General features: G+C 39.5%; 1 protein-coding gene across 1 annotated transcript in view; it reads right to left on the bottom strand.

Annotated features, from left to right (window-relative positions):
- CERK (ceramide kinase) overlaps window positions 1-15509 on the bottom strand; it is a 40853-nt gene extending 25344 nt beyond the window's left edge. The window contains exons 1-5 of the mRNA XM_066550778.1: window positions 15314-15509; window positions 6300-6413; window positions 4984-5106; window positions 2910-3035; window positions 2313-2376 (exon numbers count right to left, since the gene is read on the bottom strand). Of these exons, the coding sequence (XP_066406875.1) occupies window positions 2313-2376; window positions 2910-3035; window positions 4984-5106; window positions 6300-6413; window positions 15314-15452 (566 nt within the window). The 5' untranslated portion in view covers window positions 15453-15509. The remainder of the gene's footprint in view (window positions 1-2312; window positions 2377-2909; window positions 3036-4983; window positions 5107-6299; window positions 6414-15313) is intronic.
- Window positions 15510-20217: the final 4708 nt, after the last annotated feature.

Below are 20217 nucleotides of genomic sequence, written 5' to 3'. Positions count from 1 at the left end.
AGAAGCACCTTAGAGTGATTGTTACTTGTTGGCTTTATTTTACTGGAGGGAGAGCATTTCACTTTTTAAATAGATGACAACAGCAAACAACACCTGCTGCTAGAGGACTTCAGAAGCTAACCCACAAGTAAATTGAGTTTTTAAGAACTACAGTCCCTTCTAATCTCAGCCATTCTATGAACTAACTCAAAAAGCAGGGAAAAAACCCCAACCAGAAACAATTTTTCAAAGGCTTGTGGAACAGACATATGCATAAGAAACCACAGTGTTATGTGTCACTGTTTCCAAACATGGCTATTACCTGCATGATATTGCAGCATGTTCTGATTGATGCACAAAACCCTGCTATGTTGTAACCAAGTGAATATTTTAAGTAACTGTGCTTAAAGAAAAGCTGTTCTATCATTGAGCTATTAGGTGACTACATTCACTGTAAGAAATTACTATAAGGCAAAATAGGAATACCTTATTCCTGTAAGGTAAAATAGGAAGAAAAAACAGGAAACATACATAAGATATTTGAATCAGGTGTCTAAAGTAAAACAATTGAAAAGAAGTAAACCAATTATCATTAAGAATCCTGTATCTACTTGCAGAATTCCATGTATACTTTGCCAAATAGGGAATCTGGAGATGAAATGAAGAAATTCATCACTGAATGAAAGGAAAGCCACACAGCAGAACCAGTCTACAGGGACAGCTGAACATCAATTAGATGCAGGAATCCAAAGAACCTTTTACTCTAGGTGAGGAAAGTGAAACCTGAAGAAACACACATTTATGTGCTTCAACCATTTTTTAAATTTTCACGATAACCACTTAATCTGCTATTTAAAAAGTAGTTTTAATTCAGGAAGTCCTTCCTAACATCACTGTTGACCACAGAAAAAGAGTTGTACATGAGGCACAAAAGTTAGGCTTGGAAAGACAGGCTGCAGATCCCAAGCAAACTGCCACTCAGGCCTAATCCAGGAATAGAAGAATCCTAAGAGTCTAAAAAGATGCAGTGCTCTGGCCTCTATTGGTCATCTTGGAATGTTAGAAAGAAACCAAAAAAAAAAAAAAAAAAACCAAACAAAAAACCCCCCAAAACAAAACAAACAAACAAAAAAACCCAAAGGAAAAAAATTCTACAAGATGAGACTTTGAATCTGCCAAAAGTACTTCAGATACTACCACAATCTGTCACTGCCACTTGCTGTAAAAAACAATTTGCTAGGAGTGGACATGGGCTCATTTGCCTCCCGTTCTGCTCCATATTGAAATTTCGCCAAGCATCAGCACACTTATTTCAAATCACAGATCAAATTAAAAGGAAAAATAACAACTAACTAGGTTTTTCTAGGATCAATGTTTTCCTCCTTTGAACTTCTGAAAAACTAAGAAAAATCACAGCATAAACAAAACTGTTTATTTGAGGGCAAGTAATTTTAAAGCAGGTGAAGTCTGGGAACTCAGCCTATGAATGCCATTTCTTACTAACACTCTTTCCCAACATCATGCCTTTACTCAAAATAGGCAATGTATATAGCAAAGTACCACAGCAAAAGTACTCTGAAAAGACTTAATGTGTTTTCTTTTTGCAATTTACCAGTTTAAATGTACCTGTTAACAGGCACAAAAAAGAATTCTAAAATACTGTACTTATGAGTGCTTATCTGCATACATTTTGATGTTTTTTCAGACATGTAACTTGTTTCATGTCATGGACTGGAAACTGAAATTACCATAGCATTTATTAAAATATTCTGGTTCTACAGCAGACTCAATAATGGAATGTAAGATCACCATTCAGTCAGATCTTCTTTTAAAACAGTAACTTTGAAAAAGAAGAAATGCAAATAAATGCAGCCACGATGTAGGCACTATTGAACAGTCATATACAGCAAGAGGAACCACCTGAAACATTTCTGAACAGTCCATGTTTTTACACACAGGCTGAATGCTACTGGTGCAGTGCTCTGAACTCATGTATATCAAGACCACTAAACATTTCTGGGTAGCTTTTGAGCTATAACAGAATGCTCAACTGAGCAGAATTAATCTAACATTCATCTTTTGAACACAAATCTCATGCAAACATTGTTATACTATGCTCGAATATATTGTGTTGAACAAGTTTACTGAAACAGTTTACTTTTCTGTTATACTCCTAAATGTAGATCTCCTACAAAAAGGAACATGCCTCAGGACTTTCAGCTGTTGCAATAAATGTATTAGTAATGAAAGCTACCCTTTTAAATCAGAGACAGAAACAGACCAATTACGTAATTACTGACTCAAAAATAGTAAAGGCAAGTAAAGTTACTTACCCATCATATTTATAAATATTAACTTCAAATAAGTTGTCCTTAGCATGGTTAGCATGTTCAGTTACTGTGAAGAAATAAACACATTACAATTTATTATTAAAAACTATAATAAAGCTATATATAATATAGAATTATAAAAATAAATTAATTAATAACCATGATTCTATTACTAATGTGACTAGAAAATAGCCTGTCCATAAGATGTGTCTCAAAAGATTTTTGCCAGGGAAAGAATTAAAGGAGACATCCACAGTACATACAGAAAAAATATTTCAGTAAAATTTGCGCAAATGATCAATTAGCTTTAACAGTGAAACTGAAAAAAAGGCAGCATCTTTTACTACGAGCTTAAATATCTCAAGAGCACAAGAAGTTTTATTTTAGTAAGTAGGAAGCCAATAGAAGGCTGCCATTTACACTGTATTTAGAAAACTACTAATGCTACTACTACCTATGCTGTATTTAGATAACATTCTCTACCATTTTCTTTCATTTCCTTAGTGAGAAAAGGTAACTAACAGAAAGAACTTCAGCTACTCAGGACTGTTTTAGAGTTCATACTGTGCATATTAAGAAATTAAAGTACTTATTACTCACTAACAACATCAGTGGATATAGAAGCCAGACTGAAGAGTGGAGCAACTTTCTGTTCATAAATCCTCTTGCCTTGTCTTTTTCCTCCATAGGGATTAATATACACAAGCAGCTGCTTTGGTCTAGACTCTGCAGTAAGGAAAACCATAGTGCACTGCTTTTGTACACAAACCAAAAAATTCATCAAGTCATACAAACCCAAACCTATTAACATCAAAGCAAACACAGCATAATAGACTTGTAACTCTTTAACAAAGAGCTATAAAAGCCTGTTTCATCTGCTCTCTTTATTATACTGGCATCAACAGTATTGAACAAATTGTTAATAAGACAGCAGATGAAATTCAGAATAATTTCTTTTGACTCCCTATCTCACATTCTTACTTGTCATTCTTGCAGTACCTTCCCACTACACAAGATACTCTAATTACATGAGTATTATGGGCATAGAAGACAAAAAGGGCGGCAACAGCAAAGCCACTTGTAAGTGAAGCATACATAAAAATACTTTTACATAAATTTATTTAAACTTTTTTTTTTAATAACATGGTTAAAATCCATTTCCCTTCTGTGATCAAGTCACACTAAGAATGCCTCACAAAACTACATGCTGCACAGCAAGTGCTTGTGCTACAGTGTCAGTTGCCCTAAAATGTTACCCCTTCTCCTCTCCAAAAGCACCTTTGATATTACTACCTCAAATTTGTCCAAACAGTTATGGATTTACACTAGTAGAGTCAATTAAAACAACTATTACACCTCTGTATTAACAGAGATAAAAAACAGTAATGCTTGCTGCACCTGGGAGACCTCCTTTTTCAGGGAGCAGACAAGAACATTAACATACTTCCTCAAATGTCATTCTAGATTATTAGTTTAAAAGGAAAAAATATCAGATTATTACATCAGCACACTTTTACAACAAATCCACCCAAGCTAGACAGACTCAGTGGTTTAAATCTGCCGTACACTCAAAGCACTCTTCTGCCCATCTGAGAAAATATTCCCTTTCCTGAAAGAATTTGTTACCAATAAAATGAACAACTGTATTCAAATGAATTGGCTCAGGCCACATTTCTCACAGGTGTACTGAATGGGTGCACAAACCCCATTGTTTGGAAAAGACAGATGTTCCTTGTGTAATGTATACAAAACAAAAACATTTAGAATGCTTCGACTGCCTGTTCAGAACAGTTTTTCTAAAATACTAATTTTTATTCTATAAGCTTTAAGTATTTGTTTAAGTCCCACTGTAGGTGTATTTGTATCCAACCCCTTCTCCAGCTCTGTATCTCAAATGGGCCTCAGACCTACCCTGTAGAGAGCTCATCCCTAATCCCATCTCCAGCTGTTCCACTCCAGCCTCCCTGGCTGGACCCAATTGCTTTATCTCACCTGGGCTGTAAACTGGACCTGTATCTATCCCCATCCTTGCTCTGCCCAGCCTGCTCAGATACAGTGGGACCCTGGTGAGCAAGGCACTGCCTCTGCTACGATCACCCTTGAGCTCCTTTCTGTTTCTCTGCTCCTGCTGCTTTCTGACATCTATCAATGTATCTTTCAGGAATAACTCCTTCAAAATTACTTTTAGCCTCCCATGAAGTAGATGTCCAAGAGTCTCAGAAATTATTAATGGGAACTCTTACTACATAAGACACATTTTTTTGATGACAGAGTCTTTTATACCCATAAATCTTCCAATTGCTACAGTCCTTGACCTCAAATCTCTAGAGTACCTTAAATCCCTGAGCTTACATCTACCCATTACTTTTTCCAAAGCTACAGTCATTTAAACCCTCTGCTAAGCTTCCAATGTGTCTTTATTTTGTGAAAATAATCTATGTCTGGGTAAAATTATATGACACAAACAGTCCTGACTGATTAAAGCACTCAGTACAACTTAGGGAATACATAAGATAAAGTAGTGATAAGGAAAGACTTCAACTCTTGGCTCCCTCAAATTTTGAGCAAAAGCTGCTCTTAAGAGCTCAAAAAAGCAGATACATCAAAATAACATTGATTGATGTACAAGCCTCCAGAATGATGGTGCAAATGTTCATCGTTTATTCAAACTTACTCTGCATTTCAAGTAGTCCCTTCAGCGCCTGTGTCCACTGATTACATAAGTGCTCATCAACACACCAGAACGTCGCAGCACTGCACCGCCAGCGGTGATTTCGGGCTTTCTTCACATAATGCACTATTGAAATTTAGGAAAAAACAAACAAAAACCAAAACCATTATGAGATGGTTCTGTGAAATGAACAATGCATTTCAGAAAGATCTCCAAAATACTGACCTGTAATTAACCTCCACTACACACTTCTACAAATGACAGAAGCATTCAGAGTATGACCAGCATATTTGTAGAGAGCTCAAATGAAAACATAAATGAAAACACTTGCTAACAAGCAGACATCCAAACAAAGACTTCTTTTAAAAGAAGCCATGTCTCATCAACTAATTATAGACACACTTGTTCAGAAGTTCACTGAGCTTAGCTATTATCTGTAATAAAGTCTGCAAAATCTACATAAAAAGCCACAAGCTTAAGAAGATAAGCCATGCTGACATCAACTCTCATGTAACCAACAGGGTGAATTTATTCTACAAAGCTGAAATTTGAGAAAAAAATATTTTAAGACCTTATACTTACACTTCATATACAGTATCTCAAATCACTCTTACTGGAGAACTAAAGGTGGGGAAAGTACAGCATAAAATTCTGGCATGACATCTTTTCAGCACAGAAGTCATCACCCTTTTCCTAAATCAGACACATATTTCTGGCACTTTGTTTTAAGAATGCAGTCAATAATACAAAGTAACTTTAATGCATACATCCTGATGGTTAGGGCAATTTAAGAACGTTTAGGACTCATTCTTTCACCCTCTCTCGATTTTCTGGTAAAGAAGTAGAAAGCAGGTGTCCTGCAGCAGAGTCATTCAGCAGCAAAAAGACTCCAGGGTGAACACTCAGACATTAGTTTGAACTTCATTAAAAAACAGCCAAACACAGCATGTGATCTTAAAGGAAGAGTTTTATATAAAAGAGTTTTGTATAAAAAAGGATCTTTAAATATAAACCAACAGATTTTTGGTGGGGTTTCTTTTGTTTGTTTTTTGTGGAACTTTTGCTTGGGTTTATTTCAGTTTGGGATTTTGCTGGGGATTTTTTTAAAATTTGTTTGGGGGGGATCTTTTATGGTGTTTTTTTTTTTGGTTGTTGTTTTTGTTTTCTTTGGGTTTTTTTTGTTCTTTAGATGTGGAGTTTTTTTAAACACATCATTTCTGTTAAAAAAACCCCAAAACTCTGACAACTCCTTTTGAGTCTGCCTTAAACTATCTTCACAGAATAGCAAGCACAAGCATCCAGAGACTGATTTGCCTTACCTGTGAAAGCATGTAGCTTTGCCATTTTTTGCCATCTGCCAATGTTACGTTGTTTCTTGTTAAACTCAGTTTCTTCTACAGCAATGATCTCAGAGATTGGTACAAAACAATTTTCTGTATGAACACAAGATCTTACAGGTTAGAACCTTCAAACATCACCTGAATGATTATTTCTATACCTAATATGACACAGACATATGATTAGAGCAGTTGCTCAATAAGCACAGCCAAGAGCATAACTAGAAATTTTCTGAATATTTTCAATTTTCTTTTGTCTTTAGTCAAAGCACATAATCCATGACCACCCACCAACTACCTGAAATGGTATTTTAAATGCCTATGATTTCTCAGAAAATAAGGTATTTCATGTATAAAAATATTTTTGCATGAAGCCAAAATCCAGCAACATTGATTTCAGAGTAATCAAACTGCCCCTTCTATGAGGCCTAGTCCAGATACTTCACAGTGAACAGCACAAGCTATTTCAAAGAATGTGCAAATAAATCTAGTGCACAGACTACAAAGGGTATTTGTTATTCTCAAGTAAGTATTTGTCTTATGAAAGAAGGGCATTCATATGAATTCTTAAGATTTTAAATCCCACCAAGCTTTTAAAGTTTAGTATCTCTTAAGAAGAGAATTCTAGATGTTATGTTTATGTACTGTGAAATATTTTCTCGCATCAACTTCAAACCTGTTTTTCAGAATTAACGGCCTCTTATTCTCAGACTATGAAATAATTTCCTCCAACCTCATTCTCTTTTCTCCTATAGTTCCTAAACGTCATCTCAGACTTCTTAACTCCTGCCAAATTAGAGATTTTTGTCTCATTTCCATTACTGATTTCAACACTGTTCTGTTGTTACTTCATCTCAAAAAAGTGAAACTTCAAATGCATGCCTTGTATTTATGTACAAGCAAGTCCTCTCTGTATGCATATGCCTGTATAAAAGATTTATATTATTATAATAATATAGTCTTATGTAAGTAATCTCTTATAGAATAAGAATTATAATATACTTGCTTCTCTCACATGTACAAAGGGAGTGATACCAAGATATTCGACACATAAAATACAGACAATAATACCATTGTTACCAGGGTTTATTCTACATTTCATTTTCCTCACTATCTTGCAGCAGTACAGTGCAAGTGGTGAGGAATGTAAAATAACTGAAAAGTTTCCCTGACCTCTTCGCAGTGATTATTGCAATTCATTTGCCACTAATTCACTTTGATTATTTTTTCCCATCCTATTTAATTGGTTTAGTCAAAAGAGTGTTTACATATCATCATATGTATTGACAATTTGTGGACTACTCACTCAAGGGGTTTTGGTATTTGACGTGATTTGTGCCCATTTTGTAATTTTATCTTCCTTGAATTTTTTAGCATGATTCAAAAGAAATGTAGCCTTCAAACTTTACTTTGAGATCATTTAGGAATCTGGCTGTTTTTCACAGCTTATAATAATTATATTTACTATACTCAAGGCACAATGGGAAGTGCAGCAATCACATAATGTTGTTATAAAGATCCAAGAGCAGAGATAAACTCTGAGATGTATGATACTATATGTATTTACTGTATATACACACCTGCAAGACTATATCTAGTACTGGACAGTAACAGTTATTTGGTCTTCCTAATAGATACAAGATCTGCTAATATGATTAACCTATACATTTATCCAAGGAAAAAGAAATACAGGACAGAGATGGAACAATAAAGGAAAGGAAGTACATTCTTCAATCTTTCTTTTCCAAAACTGCTTTTAATTATTTTTCTACTGGCTCTGCCACTGATCCATATGTCAAAATATGAAAGAAAGCTTGTTGCATCTATGAAGATTGCATTTAAATGGTAATTTGTTTTGTTACTCCTCAAAGATATGCTATAAAACTTAGAAACTATATATAGATCAAAATTTAAATGACAGTGCTCTAAATAACATTTTTGGAAATAGTTGTACATAGTGCATACTTATTAGTATGTATGCTGGGGGCAGCAAGTGAAGTAATTATTTTATTAGGTATTTTTTATATAATAAAGCTGTTCAACTGAACAGATAGCAAATCGATTTTGAAGTACTTCCAAATCTGTATCACTGAAAGCATTTCTTTGGAGTATATACTTCAGCACACATTACACAGCGTCTATTAACCTTGAAACTACTTATAAGCTCTCCTAATTCAGTGTTCCCCCTCTGATAGCTGCATGACTGTTTTGATTTTCCAGCAAATCTCTTCAGAGACGTGGCAAAAAAACCCAAAAAGTAAATATTTTTAATTTATATTTTTTTTATCTTATAGCACTGGAGTTACAAATCTGAAAAACAAATTCCTGAAAAATGGAAAGGCAAAAAAACCAAAGGAACAAAAGTGAAGAAGAGATCCCACTCTCCATCTGTAAACCTTTGGCTTTGGTGAAAGTCTGGCGAGTTTCTGTTCTGGCCATACCAGCTCTGCCAATTATACCCCTCAGTACTACATAGCACCATAAAAGCACCAAGCAACCCCACTGTCCTGACAGCACACTCCAATCTTAAGCAGTCAAAAATCACACACTACTGAACCCAGTAACTGCAGATGGCCAGAAAGATGCAGAGCTGTCTCAAATAACATGTGTATTCAGAACATTCCCTACTGCTTGTAACAACAAATTCCAATGTGCTTGAATAGAACTCAAGAATTTTTATCAGGCCAAATATTTCTTATCACTATTTGACTTAGTGCTACACAGAATATTGTTTCATCTCATAGCAAACCAACTACTTAGTCCCACCCCGCCCCCTTTTCCCCAAAAGGAGGAAGCTTTCAATGTGAAGCAGAGACCTTCAGTGTGAGTACAATAGTCCAGTTCCTAAGAATACAATGCCCTCATGTGCCATTTAGTCACCAAAACCTGCCCCATAAAATATAGTACTAACCCAGCCTCTCTTGAAGCTTCACGTATTATATAGCTTCACTAATTATAGTCCTTTCCCACAGCTACTTTTGTAGCATTTACCCTATTATCAAGTAGCATGAGACATTTATTTCACTGACATAGCATAAAGGTGTTCACTCAAAGCTCTTCACCTTTATGTATTTCTCCCAAAACATGGAAAATCTTATTGCCACATTAACAAAACAAACACACACACACAAAAAAGTTACTTACACCAGTACTACAAGATGAACATTAATGAAAAAAGGTTGAAATATGGACTCAGACAATATCAAACAAAGAACTTTACTTGGCTCAGTCCAATCTATTAAACCAAGCAGCACACAACAGCTTCTAGACAAAATTTTCAGCATGGTAAATGGTTAGCATATTAGAGACAGAGAGCTGACCATCCACAGAAGGTGGATGAAAGGGTATGGCAGAAAAAGGAGTAAAAAGTTAAAAAGCCAAACAAAATACACAGTAAACAGGTGACAGTCTTCTCAGCACTCTGGCTGTGCCAGTCATTACTCATTCTGGGTCACAGTGCTCTTAATCTTAACACTCTTCCTAAAAGCAAACTGATAAATCAGCGCAACGCTGGATTAGATACACACTTCTTTTCCCACATTAAGCAAGTGGGAGAGGGGAAAAAAACCACCCCACAGAAATAAAACCAAGGTAGGCACATTAGCAGTGGGCTTTCTTGGTGCAAAATGCAGCCAGCAATTGGGAAGTGTGTTTTTCTGCGTTAAGAAAAGATTTTTGGTGCGTCATGGCTGTCTGCCACTCCCACAGAACACTTCCTGGGTTTATAAGCACTCACTCAGAACTCCAGTCAGACTTGTTCATTCATCACTGCCAGCTACAAACAGCTACAAGTTTGGCTACAGACCAAACTTACCCCTCACAAATGTTTCAGCTCAAGGCAACCTAGACCCATGCACAAGCACAAATATGTTGCTGATCACAGCATTTGGTTTATTCTTAAAACTTAGCTGAGACCCACGGATGCAGCAGCATTTAGAATTTATTTAAACTATTAGCATATTCTCATGACTTAAAAATATCAACAAGGAAAAGGCTGGGATATAGGTTTAAAGAAAAAGTGTATTTTCACTTTTTCTTTAAAAAAAAAAAAAATATTGCTGTTAGAGCTCACATGAAGGGTCAAGCTTCCAGGTTTAAGATTTGCTTCACCTAAAAGCAAGGGAACAGGATACTTTCTATCAGAAGGTACATGGTATTATACCAATCATGCACTATAGAAAGCTGTGTTTAATAAACACTAGAATAAGAGAAGGTAGGATATTGAGCAGAATTACTGACAATTCACATCTTAAAGGAGGGGGAAGAAAAAAGGTATCACAACTGATTTAAATCCTGTGGAGGAGTCACAAACATCCAAAGATCATGATTCCACCATGCACAGCCATGTATAAGGAAATTTCCTTCTTTTATTTTAAAGTAAATCTTCAAGTACTTGGTAAGCCAAGAGACCAGTTTCTACTGTGATCACACACTAATTCACATCACACGAATCTGAATCAAAGCACAGCAATTTGAACTTGGGTCAACTTGAATATTTAAATCATACTATTGAATGTCTTCCCACTGCTTCTTCTGCATTTCCAAATATAATCTTTCCTGCTCAACTATGAATATTTCAACAATAAAGTAGAGAGTAAGATGCACTTATTTACCTTAAGGGGGGGGAAACAACACAGCAAAAAGGTGTATGCTAAAGAACGTGCATTGTTTAATGGAGTGTATTTGAATAATGTATCTCCCAGAAAACAACACATTCCAAAGAGGCAATGCCTGCTGCAGCAACTGCTCCCCACATCCTACCTGTGTAAGGAGTTGTGGCATTGCTTACAGAGAAACATGGTTCACATTTCTGCACACGCCCACCCGCTGCCAGATGGGAATGACTGATGACAAATGATCCCGACTAAGGATGTGCCAACACTCGGCAAGCACCAGGTTCTGGACAGACCTTGCTGCCGAGCTGGCCCATCCTCTGCTAAGTACCCTGTTTATCAAGCTGAGCTTTCTTTAGAATCCACCAGAATGACAGCACTGCTGTGAATGCTAGTACTGAAGGCTTCCTCAGGTGGTTGTTTTGGAAAGGACATATGGAAGAGAATTCTGAAATACAAAGGCTAAAAGAAAGCACACATTGTAAGTGAATGCATAGAGCTGAGGGTCTAGTTTGGTCATTCTCTTCATGTTTTACTTTAGCAAAAAAAGAAAAAAATCCTAGAAAAATGACAGGAGAATCTCATTCTGCATTTGTAATGCTTTTAGTACCAGGCACAATAAAACCTTAGCCAATGCTTCTGAAATACCTCTAAGTATATATGTACAATATACACTCTGCTATGAATTTGTTACAAAAAGTTTTATCATGTGTTACTTGAGAAAAACCTGACTGTGCCATCAACATGAGGGAAATAATAAAATAATTTAGCTGACCAGCTTTGCATATGCTATTTATGATTCATGACTGAATCTCATGGAAAAATGTAACAAGGTTGAAAAATATAGCTCATCAGAAAAATTTAAGATGAAGGCATCCCTAGGGAAAAAAAAATGCATAGCTGAAAGCAACAGAGAAACATATGAAAATACAGGTCAAAGCTTTTCATGTAAGTTCAAACATGTCTAACCATCAAAGAACAGGAAACAGGAACCTGATTACGCTGAAGAGAGAACTTGAAAGTATGATGTTGTTAAACAAAGTCTAACAGCAGGAAATTGTATTTCAGAATTTAAAAATATACCATGACTTGAACAAACATTTGATGTTTTTGTTGTTGCTGGTATCTTCCAAATAACAGCTTTAAAAAGAATTGTCCTGAATTAATACTTCTGCATTTTGACAGAATAGGATTTAAATACATACACACACACACACATATATATATAGATGTATGCATATAAATATCACTGTACAGAGATGAGAAAACAGAAGAATCTCCCCATACTCTCTAAAACTACATCTACTTTCCTGGACAACAAGACAAAGTCTGTGTTGTTTCCTATCTGTTTCTGATTTTAGATGCAACAGGGAAAGGTAAACATTTTAACACTTCTATAATACACCTAGCTATAGCTCTAGTTCTGCACATGTCAGGGTCTGAAAACCTTTAAAAAACATATACCAAACAATTTTCATTTATACCAAAATTCAAGACAGTAATAAATGCTCTGAAAATAAGCAGCCTGAGTTTCTACAGTTTAAAGACAACTGGTTCACTGTAATAGCTACCTACTAAACAAGAAATATAGCACTTTTATACTCCATAATTTAGTCTGTATTTAGACACAATGTAGTCATGTAGTCAAAGGCTAAATGGTAGAAAGATACCAATCTTGGTCAAGCAACTCTTCTGAAATTATAGGCTTCTAACTAACCACCCTCCATATTATTAAGTTTATTTATATATTGTCATGTATGCTGCTCATATTTCCAAAATAATTGTAGAGAGCACAATGAATCATCATTGGTCTTAAAAAGAGCTTGGAGACACCAGGGCAGCAATAATACAAAACTGTGATGAAATTAAAGCTCAAATGCAGGGAACACATGAATTAATTAGTGTGTTGAGAAGGTACATTATTGAGCACTACATTAAGCCCATTGTATTGAGCCCTACATAAATTATACCTGTGCCTCCAGAACACTTAGGCATTTCTTTTTCTTCTCTTTTCCCTTGTCATTTCACATGATGTTTTCCAAAATATTGTGAATAGCTGTGCTACAAGACAGTGGCTGCAGTCTAACCACACTTGCCACCACAGCATCTCCAGCTGGGTACTACTCCAGAAACTGCCTCATCAGTAACTCATACTTAACTCTAATTTACTGTGTCCCACTCTCCTTCCACCACTCCCAGAATTCTGACATTGGGAACATGCTTCAGGGCAGGTGCATACACTGTTTGGTCTACCAGGAGCAAGTCAAGAAAACTTACAACTTAAAAAGTAGTAAGAATTCACAACTGCAAGCAGCTGTAAACTTTAGAGTGCTCATGAGAGAGCTAGCGAGAATCTATGGCACTCGTGCTTGGTCTAAAGGAATTCATCAGACAGGAGAATGGCACCCCCCTTGAACTTGCTCTAGCCAACACAACAGTCTGTGACTGTTGTGATGTGACTTTAGAGACAATAGTGACTTTGCAAAGGCATTTTTAGAAGGATTTTACACAATTCCACCAAATTATCTCCAAAGTAAGAGCTAGGTTACCTAGTGGGAGCAATTATCCTGCAAGGCCTAAAAACTTTCTATTTTAAATTTAAGATCCAGCTACCTTTATCTAGACTAATTTTATAACATTTTGAAAAGTATAAAGCCTATTTTTCACAACAATGTTTCAAGTTCAGCAGAATCAAAGAATCAATTTGTCCTTAAAGTCTAAAGTTCCTTTAACTGAGAAAAGTTCAGGAATTTTTCATTACTTTTTTCATCAGTATTATTAGATTATGTCAAACTACTTGCACAATAGCAAGGGAAGGATAACAAACTCTATTTTTGTATTATGAATAAGAGGGGTTGTACTTAAAACATAACCAAATCTCAGTTATGTAAACTGTCGCACCAAATTCTTACAATTCTTGAGTTCTCTTTCTCCTTTTTCCCTCACCTTCTTGAAAATAGCCTCAGGCCAATAAGATAATACGATAAAATCTGAAAAATACTTAACGAAGGTACATTATAAGAATAGAAGAACTATTTAACTATTTAAGTTTGGGGACTTGCCAGGGATTAGAAACATCTATATTCAAACCTTTCTCAGATAAAGCTTCTAGTCAGCCTTTCTATTATTAGTGTCTGTCTCAGATCCTGCAACCTCTAAAATGGAGATGACAGCAGTTTTCAACTCTAGAGCAGCTGCTGTGAAAAAAAGGACATTACACATTTTCAAACGTTCCCATGCCATGTTAATAAGGCTACATTAACAATGGGAATAATTACTATATAAAACCACTGAAGTCGAAGACCCTGAAAAAATACCTCTCAAAAGTACAGTAGAAAGTTTGATATGCAAACATCCTCACAAGTTAATCTGATTTTTTTTTCAGGTATTTTCATCAGTGACTTCTCAGACTGGCAGTTTTGTCCATTTACACTATGCTAACTGCACAAAAGGGCAACTGTAGAAATCACTGTTGCCACACTGCAAACTGGTATCCTGTATTAAATATTTCCAAACCAGAAAATCTCAGAAGTTAAACTTTCTTTGTAAAATTTCCACTAAGCCCCTGAGAAAGCTGAGTTTTTTTAAAAGCTCAAAAAAACCCCAACCCAAACAACAAAAGTAGTCATTGCCTGAGACACTGCCTCAGCATGAAAGTGTTTTTAACCAAAAGTCTTGTTGTAACTAAAAGAACCAAAACTGCTTCTAAGATTTTGTAAGTCTCTTATGTACTGCTATGATTACTTTAAATACATTACAAACTACGCGCTTCTCCGTACTCGCGGCGCCAACAAACAAGGGGGTTCAGCCGAACAAATCTGTGTTGTGCCCGGCCAGCTGCGGGGACAGGTGTGTGTGTCCCCGGTGCCATCAGCGGCACGCTGGGCACGGATGCTGGCCCGGGCTGCTCCGCGACACGCGGGACGCGCTGCGCTCGCTCGCAGGGGCTGCGGCTCAGCGAGAGCAGCTCTCGGCTTTGTTTGGGAAGGCACAGCCCGATCAGCGCCCAGCACAGCCGGGGCTGCCGAGCACGGTCCCGCCTGCATCTCCCCGCTCCGAGCACCCTGTCTGGCCCCGCGTAGGACCGGGCCACCCTCCTGTCGGACTCTGAACCCGGAGGCGCCGCACAGGCGCCCGAGGGCAGGAAGCGCTCACGCCGGCGGAGCTCTCCGGATGCTCAGCGAGCCCCGGGCGCGGAGACTCCGCCGCGGGCGCCGGGGCAGCGCTGGCCGCAGGCCGCCCCCGCCGAGACCCGCGCCGCGGCAGGGGGGACGCCGCGGACGCCCTTCCTTCCCCCGCCGCCGAGAGCAGGCGCCTCCCGGGCGGCCCCGGCCCGCCCCAGGCCGCGGCAGGTGCGCCCCGGCCCCCGCCCGCCCCACTCACCGCCGGCGCGGCGCGGCGGGCGGGGGTCGCGCCAGGCCAGCCGCCCCCGCTCCTCGTCTAAGGTGACCTCCCAGGAGCGCCGCCCCAGCCCCAGCGAGGACACGAGCCGGGGCCGGCGGCCGCCGGGGAGCCGCTCCATGGCCGCCGAGAGCCCGGCCCGCCGCAGCCGCTACCGCATGGCCCGGCGGAGCGGGCGGGCGCCGCGGGGCGAGCCCAGCAGCTGCTAACGGCGCCCCCGGCCCGCCGCTACCCCGGCTGGCCCGAGCGGGGCGGGCCCGGCGTCAGCGCTACGCCAGCGCCGCGGGGCGGGGCCGCGGCTCCCGGATCGGGGCCGGGGCCGGGGCCGTGGGGACAGCGGGGACGCCTTGTCTTCTCGGCCCGCTGGAGAGGGACACGTGCCCTACGGCCCTGCAGCCCACCCCAAGCCCCCAGCTCCGGGCAGAGACACCAGGGCTGACACCCCAGTGTACGGGCTTGGATTGCTTTCGTGGGGTTTTTTGCGGGGCGACGAAGCACCCATGTCAGTGAGGGTGGTCTCTTCCCTCTTTCCCTTTAGACAGTGGACGTGCAATGAGTGCATACAAATGTCTGGTGATGCAAATCTCTCCATCTAACTTCATTTCCCTTTACATAACAACGTTTTGGGTTTGCCTTAAATATAGGGAGAGTAATTCACTATAATTGAGCTCTTAATTCTTTGCTGCCTTCCCCCCTTGGTGTTGCTGAAGTGTATAACCATCAGCATCCTACCAAAATACAGGCCAGACAGAGCAGCAACCAGCCTTCTTCCAAATCTGAGTGCTTCCTACAGAGTTTAGTAGAAAACATCTCTGGTCTTGTTCTTACCTGGGTCCAGCCCCAGGGCCAGCACTCCAACTGCCTTTGCTCAGGCTGAAAAAGCTTTTACACTTCAGCTCTGCTCTGAACCTTATATATGCATATTTCACTCACATTTTACTAGAGGGAATGACTTTACACATTTGCATGGGGGAATATACCAAGTAGGAATAACTTTAAATTGAAAGAGGGTAAGTTTAGATTAGATATTAGGAAGAAATTCCTTACTGTGGAGGTGGTGAGACATTGTAACAGGTTGCCCAGAGAAGCTGTGCATGCCTGGTTCCTGAAAGTGTTCAAGGCCATGTTGGATGGGGCTCTGAATAAGCCCATCTAGTGAAAGGTGTCCCTGCCCATGGCAGGGGGGTTGGAAATAGGTGATCTTTAATGTCCCTATTCCAACCTATTCCATTCTGTGATTCTGTGATTTCATCTTCTGAAAACAAATGAGCTAGGCACCGTCATCTAAGTTACATGTTGAAGATAGTCTTCCTGTACAACAAATACTAATTGTCATCTATCTCAGTCATTCCAGTAGTCTTTCCTCTGGCCTTAAAAGACATGATATTACCTTTATTGGTGAACAAACCTAGGTATGCCACACTTCCACAGTTTCGAGGAGTACTTTGTCATTGTTTTGTTCTTTACATTTTTAATCTGTCCCTCCACAAACACCTGTAAAACTCTTTATACTAAGAGTTAAAGTTTGTTGCAAAAATCCATTGTGAACAATAGTCTGCCAAGTGCAGTTCTGAGCAGTCATTAATATCTCACAGGTTCCTTGTATTTTGCCACCTATGTCATCTCTTATCATCCATCTTGCTCTTGGGTGGTGTAGTGGGTTGACCCTGTTTGGATACCAGGCATCCACAAAAGCCTATTGCTCCCCTCTGTAGCTGGAGAGGGAGAGAAAATGTAACAAAGTGTTCATGATTGAGAGAAGGACAGAGAGAGATCACTCACCAAACACTGTCACAGGCAAAACACACTCAAATTAGAGTTAATAATTGAATTTATTACTAAGAAAATTAGAGCAGGATAATGTGAAATAAAGTAAGACCTTAAAAACACCTTCCTCCACCCCTCCCTCCTTCCCAGCTGTACCCCCTTCCCCTGCAGAGGCAGGGAAATGGGGCATGGGGCTCACTCAGTCCATCACACATTGCTTCTGCCACTGCAGGGAGAGTCTTTCCCCTCCTCCAACAAGGGCTCCCTCCCACAGGAAGCTTTTGTTGTTGAGATGGTCCAAGATTGAATGGATCACTAATACAAAGCTGTTGTCTTAAAAATATTACAAAGGGGTACTTATTTATCATTTCTCCAATGGGCAAAGTAGATCTAATCTTTTATAGCCTACAGTCACCAAAATCAATATTCTTGCACTGTGATCCATGTTAGCTGATGAAGTAAAAAGTTCATTCCTTTTACCATTCCTGCCTATGATGGTTTCCTTTTATTCTTATTAATTTGAAAAATCCTTTTCCTTACTTAAGGCTGAAGTCTTGAACTGTAAAATACAGAACTGATAAAATATTCTCTGGTTTGTTAGAAGCCTACTAAAGTGTACTAACGCCACTAGCAGGAATAGCATCCACATTTCTTACTTGCTTAGATTAGAAAAAGCCACTTCTTTCTTCCTTGCACACTGTTTTAGTGTTTTGTTCACAGAATCACAGAATGGTTAAGATTGGAAGAGATGACAGTGGTCATTGGGTTCAACCTTCCTACTCACTCAGGGCCATCCCGGAGCACATTGCATAGAATTGCACCAAAATAGTTCTTGAAAACCTCTGGTGAGGGAAGCTCTCTGGGCAACCTGTTCCAGTCCATGGTCAGCTTGACAGTAAAGAAGTTCTTCCTCATGTTCAGGTGGAACTTCCTCTGCATCGGTTTCTGCCTGTTGCCTCTTGTCCCATTGCTTGGCATTACTGAGCAGAGCCTGCCTCCATCTTCTTGACACCCACCCTTCAGATACTTATATACATTGATGAGGTCTGCTCTTATTCTTGTCTTCTCAAGACTGAAAAGGCCCCTCTTCCTCAGCCTTTCCTCATAAGAGAGATTCTCCAGGCCCTTAATCATCTTTGCTGCCCTCCACTTGGCCTGCTCCAGGAGCAGCATGTCTGTCTTGCGTTGAGGAGCCCAAGATTTGGGATACTCCATGCTGAATGTCTTATGTCTTGCAGGAATTCTTACCTTTGCTTTGTTGGGTCTGCTCTGGTACTCTCTGGTAGATCCCTGAATATCAACATGTGCATCTGTCTCTAAAAAGTAAAGGTCAAATTTGAGCCAACATATTTTTATTTTCAGTCAGTTTTAGTACTTTATGTTTTTCTTCCCTGGTTGTAACAGGGAAATAATTTCTAAAGGACGACTGATTTAGTAGACTAAAGCACACACATCAATTATGCTTTACTACTTATTACCTAAGCCTGTAATTACCACTGAGGGGACATTACTGTGGATGCAGTGATGCCAGTAAATTGCAGGATTTATTGCCCTGGTGGTAAAGATGTCCCATCACAGGGCTACACCCTGAGAAATGGCATAGTTGTAAAAACACCTCACTTTATTCACAGGTCTAGAGAGGCCACAGGAAAGGTTGCAATTGTAGTTAACTTGGGAACAATAATACATTATGTAATGAGTACAATTCACACTGTCAAATGGGAAGAATGCAGGAAGGTAACACAACTCACCAAGTTTATTGCTATGATCCATTTACTACCTATCTAGAAAACAGCACAGTGTTTAAAGCCAATTTTCTCTCCTCAATGTCTGAGTTTAGAGTAGGTCATTCATCTCAAATGACACCAAGTTAAGTGGTGCAGCTGTTACTCTTGGGGGAAGGGATGCCATCCAGAGGGATCTTGACAGCCTTGCAAACCTCAGTAAGTTTGACATGGGAAGGTGCAAGGTCCCACACCTGGGTGAGGGTAATCACCAGTATCAGTACAGGATGAGGGATGAAGGCATTGGGAACAGCCCTGAGGAGAAGGATTTGGGGACACTGGTGGATGAAAAATTGAACATGACCCGGCAATGTGTTCTTGCAGCCCAGAATGCCAAGTGTATCCTGGGCTAAATCAAAAGAGGTGTGGCCAGCCTGCCTCACCCTGAGAAACATTTCTCCTTCTCCCCCTTTACTCTGCTCTTGTGAGACCCACCTGGAGTGGTGAGACACTGGAACAGGTTGCTCAGAGAAGTTGGGGATGACCCATCCCTAGAAGTGTTTGAGGCCAAGTTGGATGGGGCTTTGAGCAGCCTGGTGTGGTGGAAAGTGTCCCTCCCATAGCAGGAAATCATTCTATGATTCTGAGATCTCTATAAAAAGTACTTAACTCTAGCAACTCTGTTATACTGAACAGGATCATTACATGATAATGCAGGCAGTCAATTAAGGAACTCTTCTAAGCAGGTACATCTATTTAATCAACAGCAGCAGAGACATATTCTTCAGCATGACCTGCATTACCAACGTATTGATTTAAATAATTATAAAGTCCAGCTATCCCTCTTCTAAATCTCTTGCATGTGTACTTCTTCATTAGGATCCTGTGAGTAATTTATTTTCCATAGTGAAAATCAATCATGTATTGTTTTGGCAGAGGTAGAAAGTACTGTGTATCCAATCTTATCTGAGAGCATGAGTCTAGAGTGGAAAAGATCCTTAACTACAGTGAAAGCTGGATAATGCTCACATAAATATGCTGAAGAACATAAATATGCTGAAGAATCATATTCCACCATAACTGGCCACTCTACTTAGTTAGGTGTTGGAATTCTAAAGGGAATCACAGATTTGTAGCAGGAGCTCTGAAAAGCACAGCTGGTCACAGACATGTAAGGGAGCCCTTTAGCTGCTATGCCCAGTGCATCCAGGGAGATGGTAGCAGGCTCAAGGTCTCCTCCGTGTCCCAAGGAATGTCTGCAATTATGCTCAGTCCTGCTGAGGGAAGAGAAGGAAGTCCAACATCAGTGAAGTTGTTCCTAATATTGTTCCTTGAATATGTATGTGAGAGTCAGCTGTGGTCTTGTCCAAATGACAACAAGTGCAGAAGTGAAAC

The sequence above is a fragment of the Molothrus aeneus genome, chromosome 5 (assembly GCF_037042795.1).
Source record: "Molothrus aeneus isolate 106 chromosome 5, BPBGC_Maene_1.0, whole genome shotgun sequence".
Classification (NCBI taxonomy): Eukaryota; Metazoa; Chordata; class Aves; order Passeriformes; family Icteridae; genus Molothrus; species Molothrus aeneus.
Note: the sequence above shows the minus strand (reverse complement) of the source record. Positions and strands in the feature narration are given on the sequence as shown.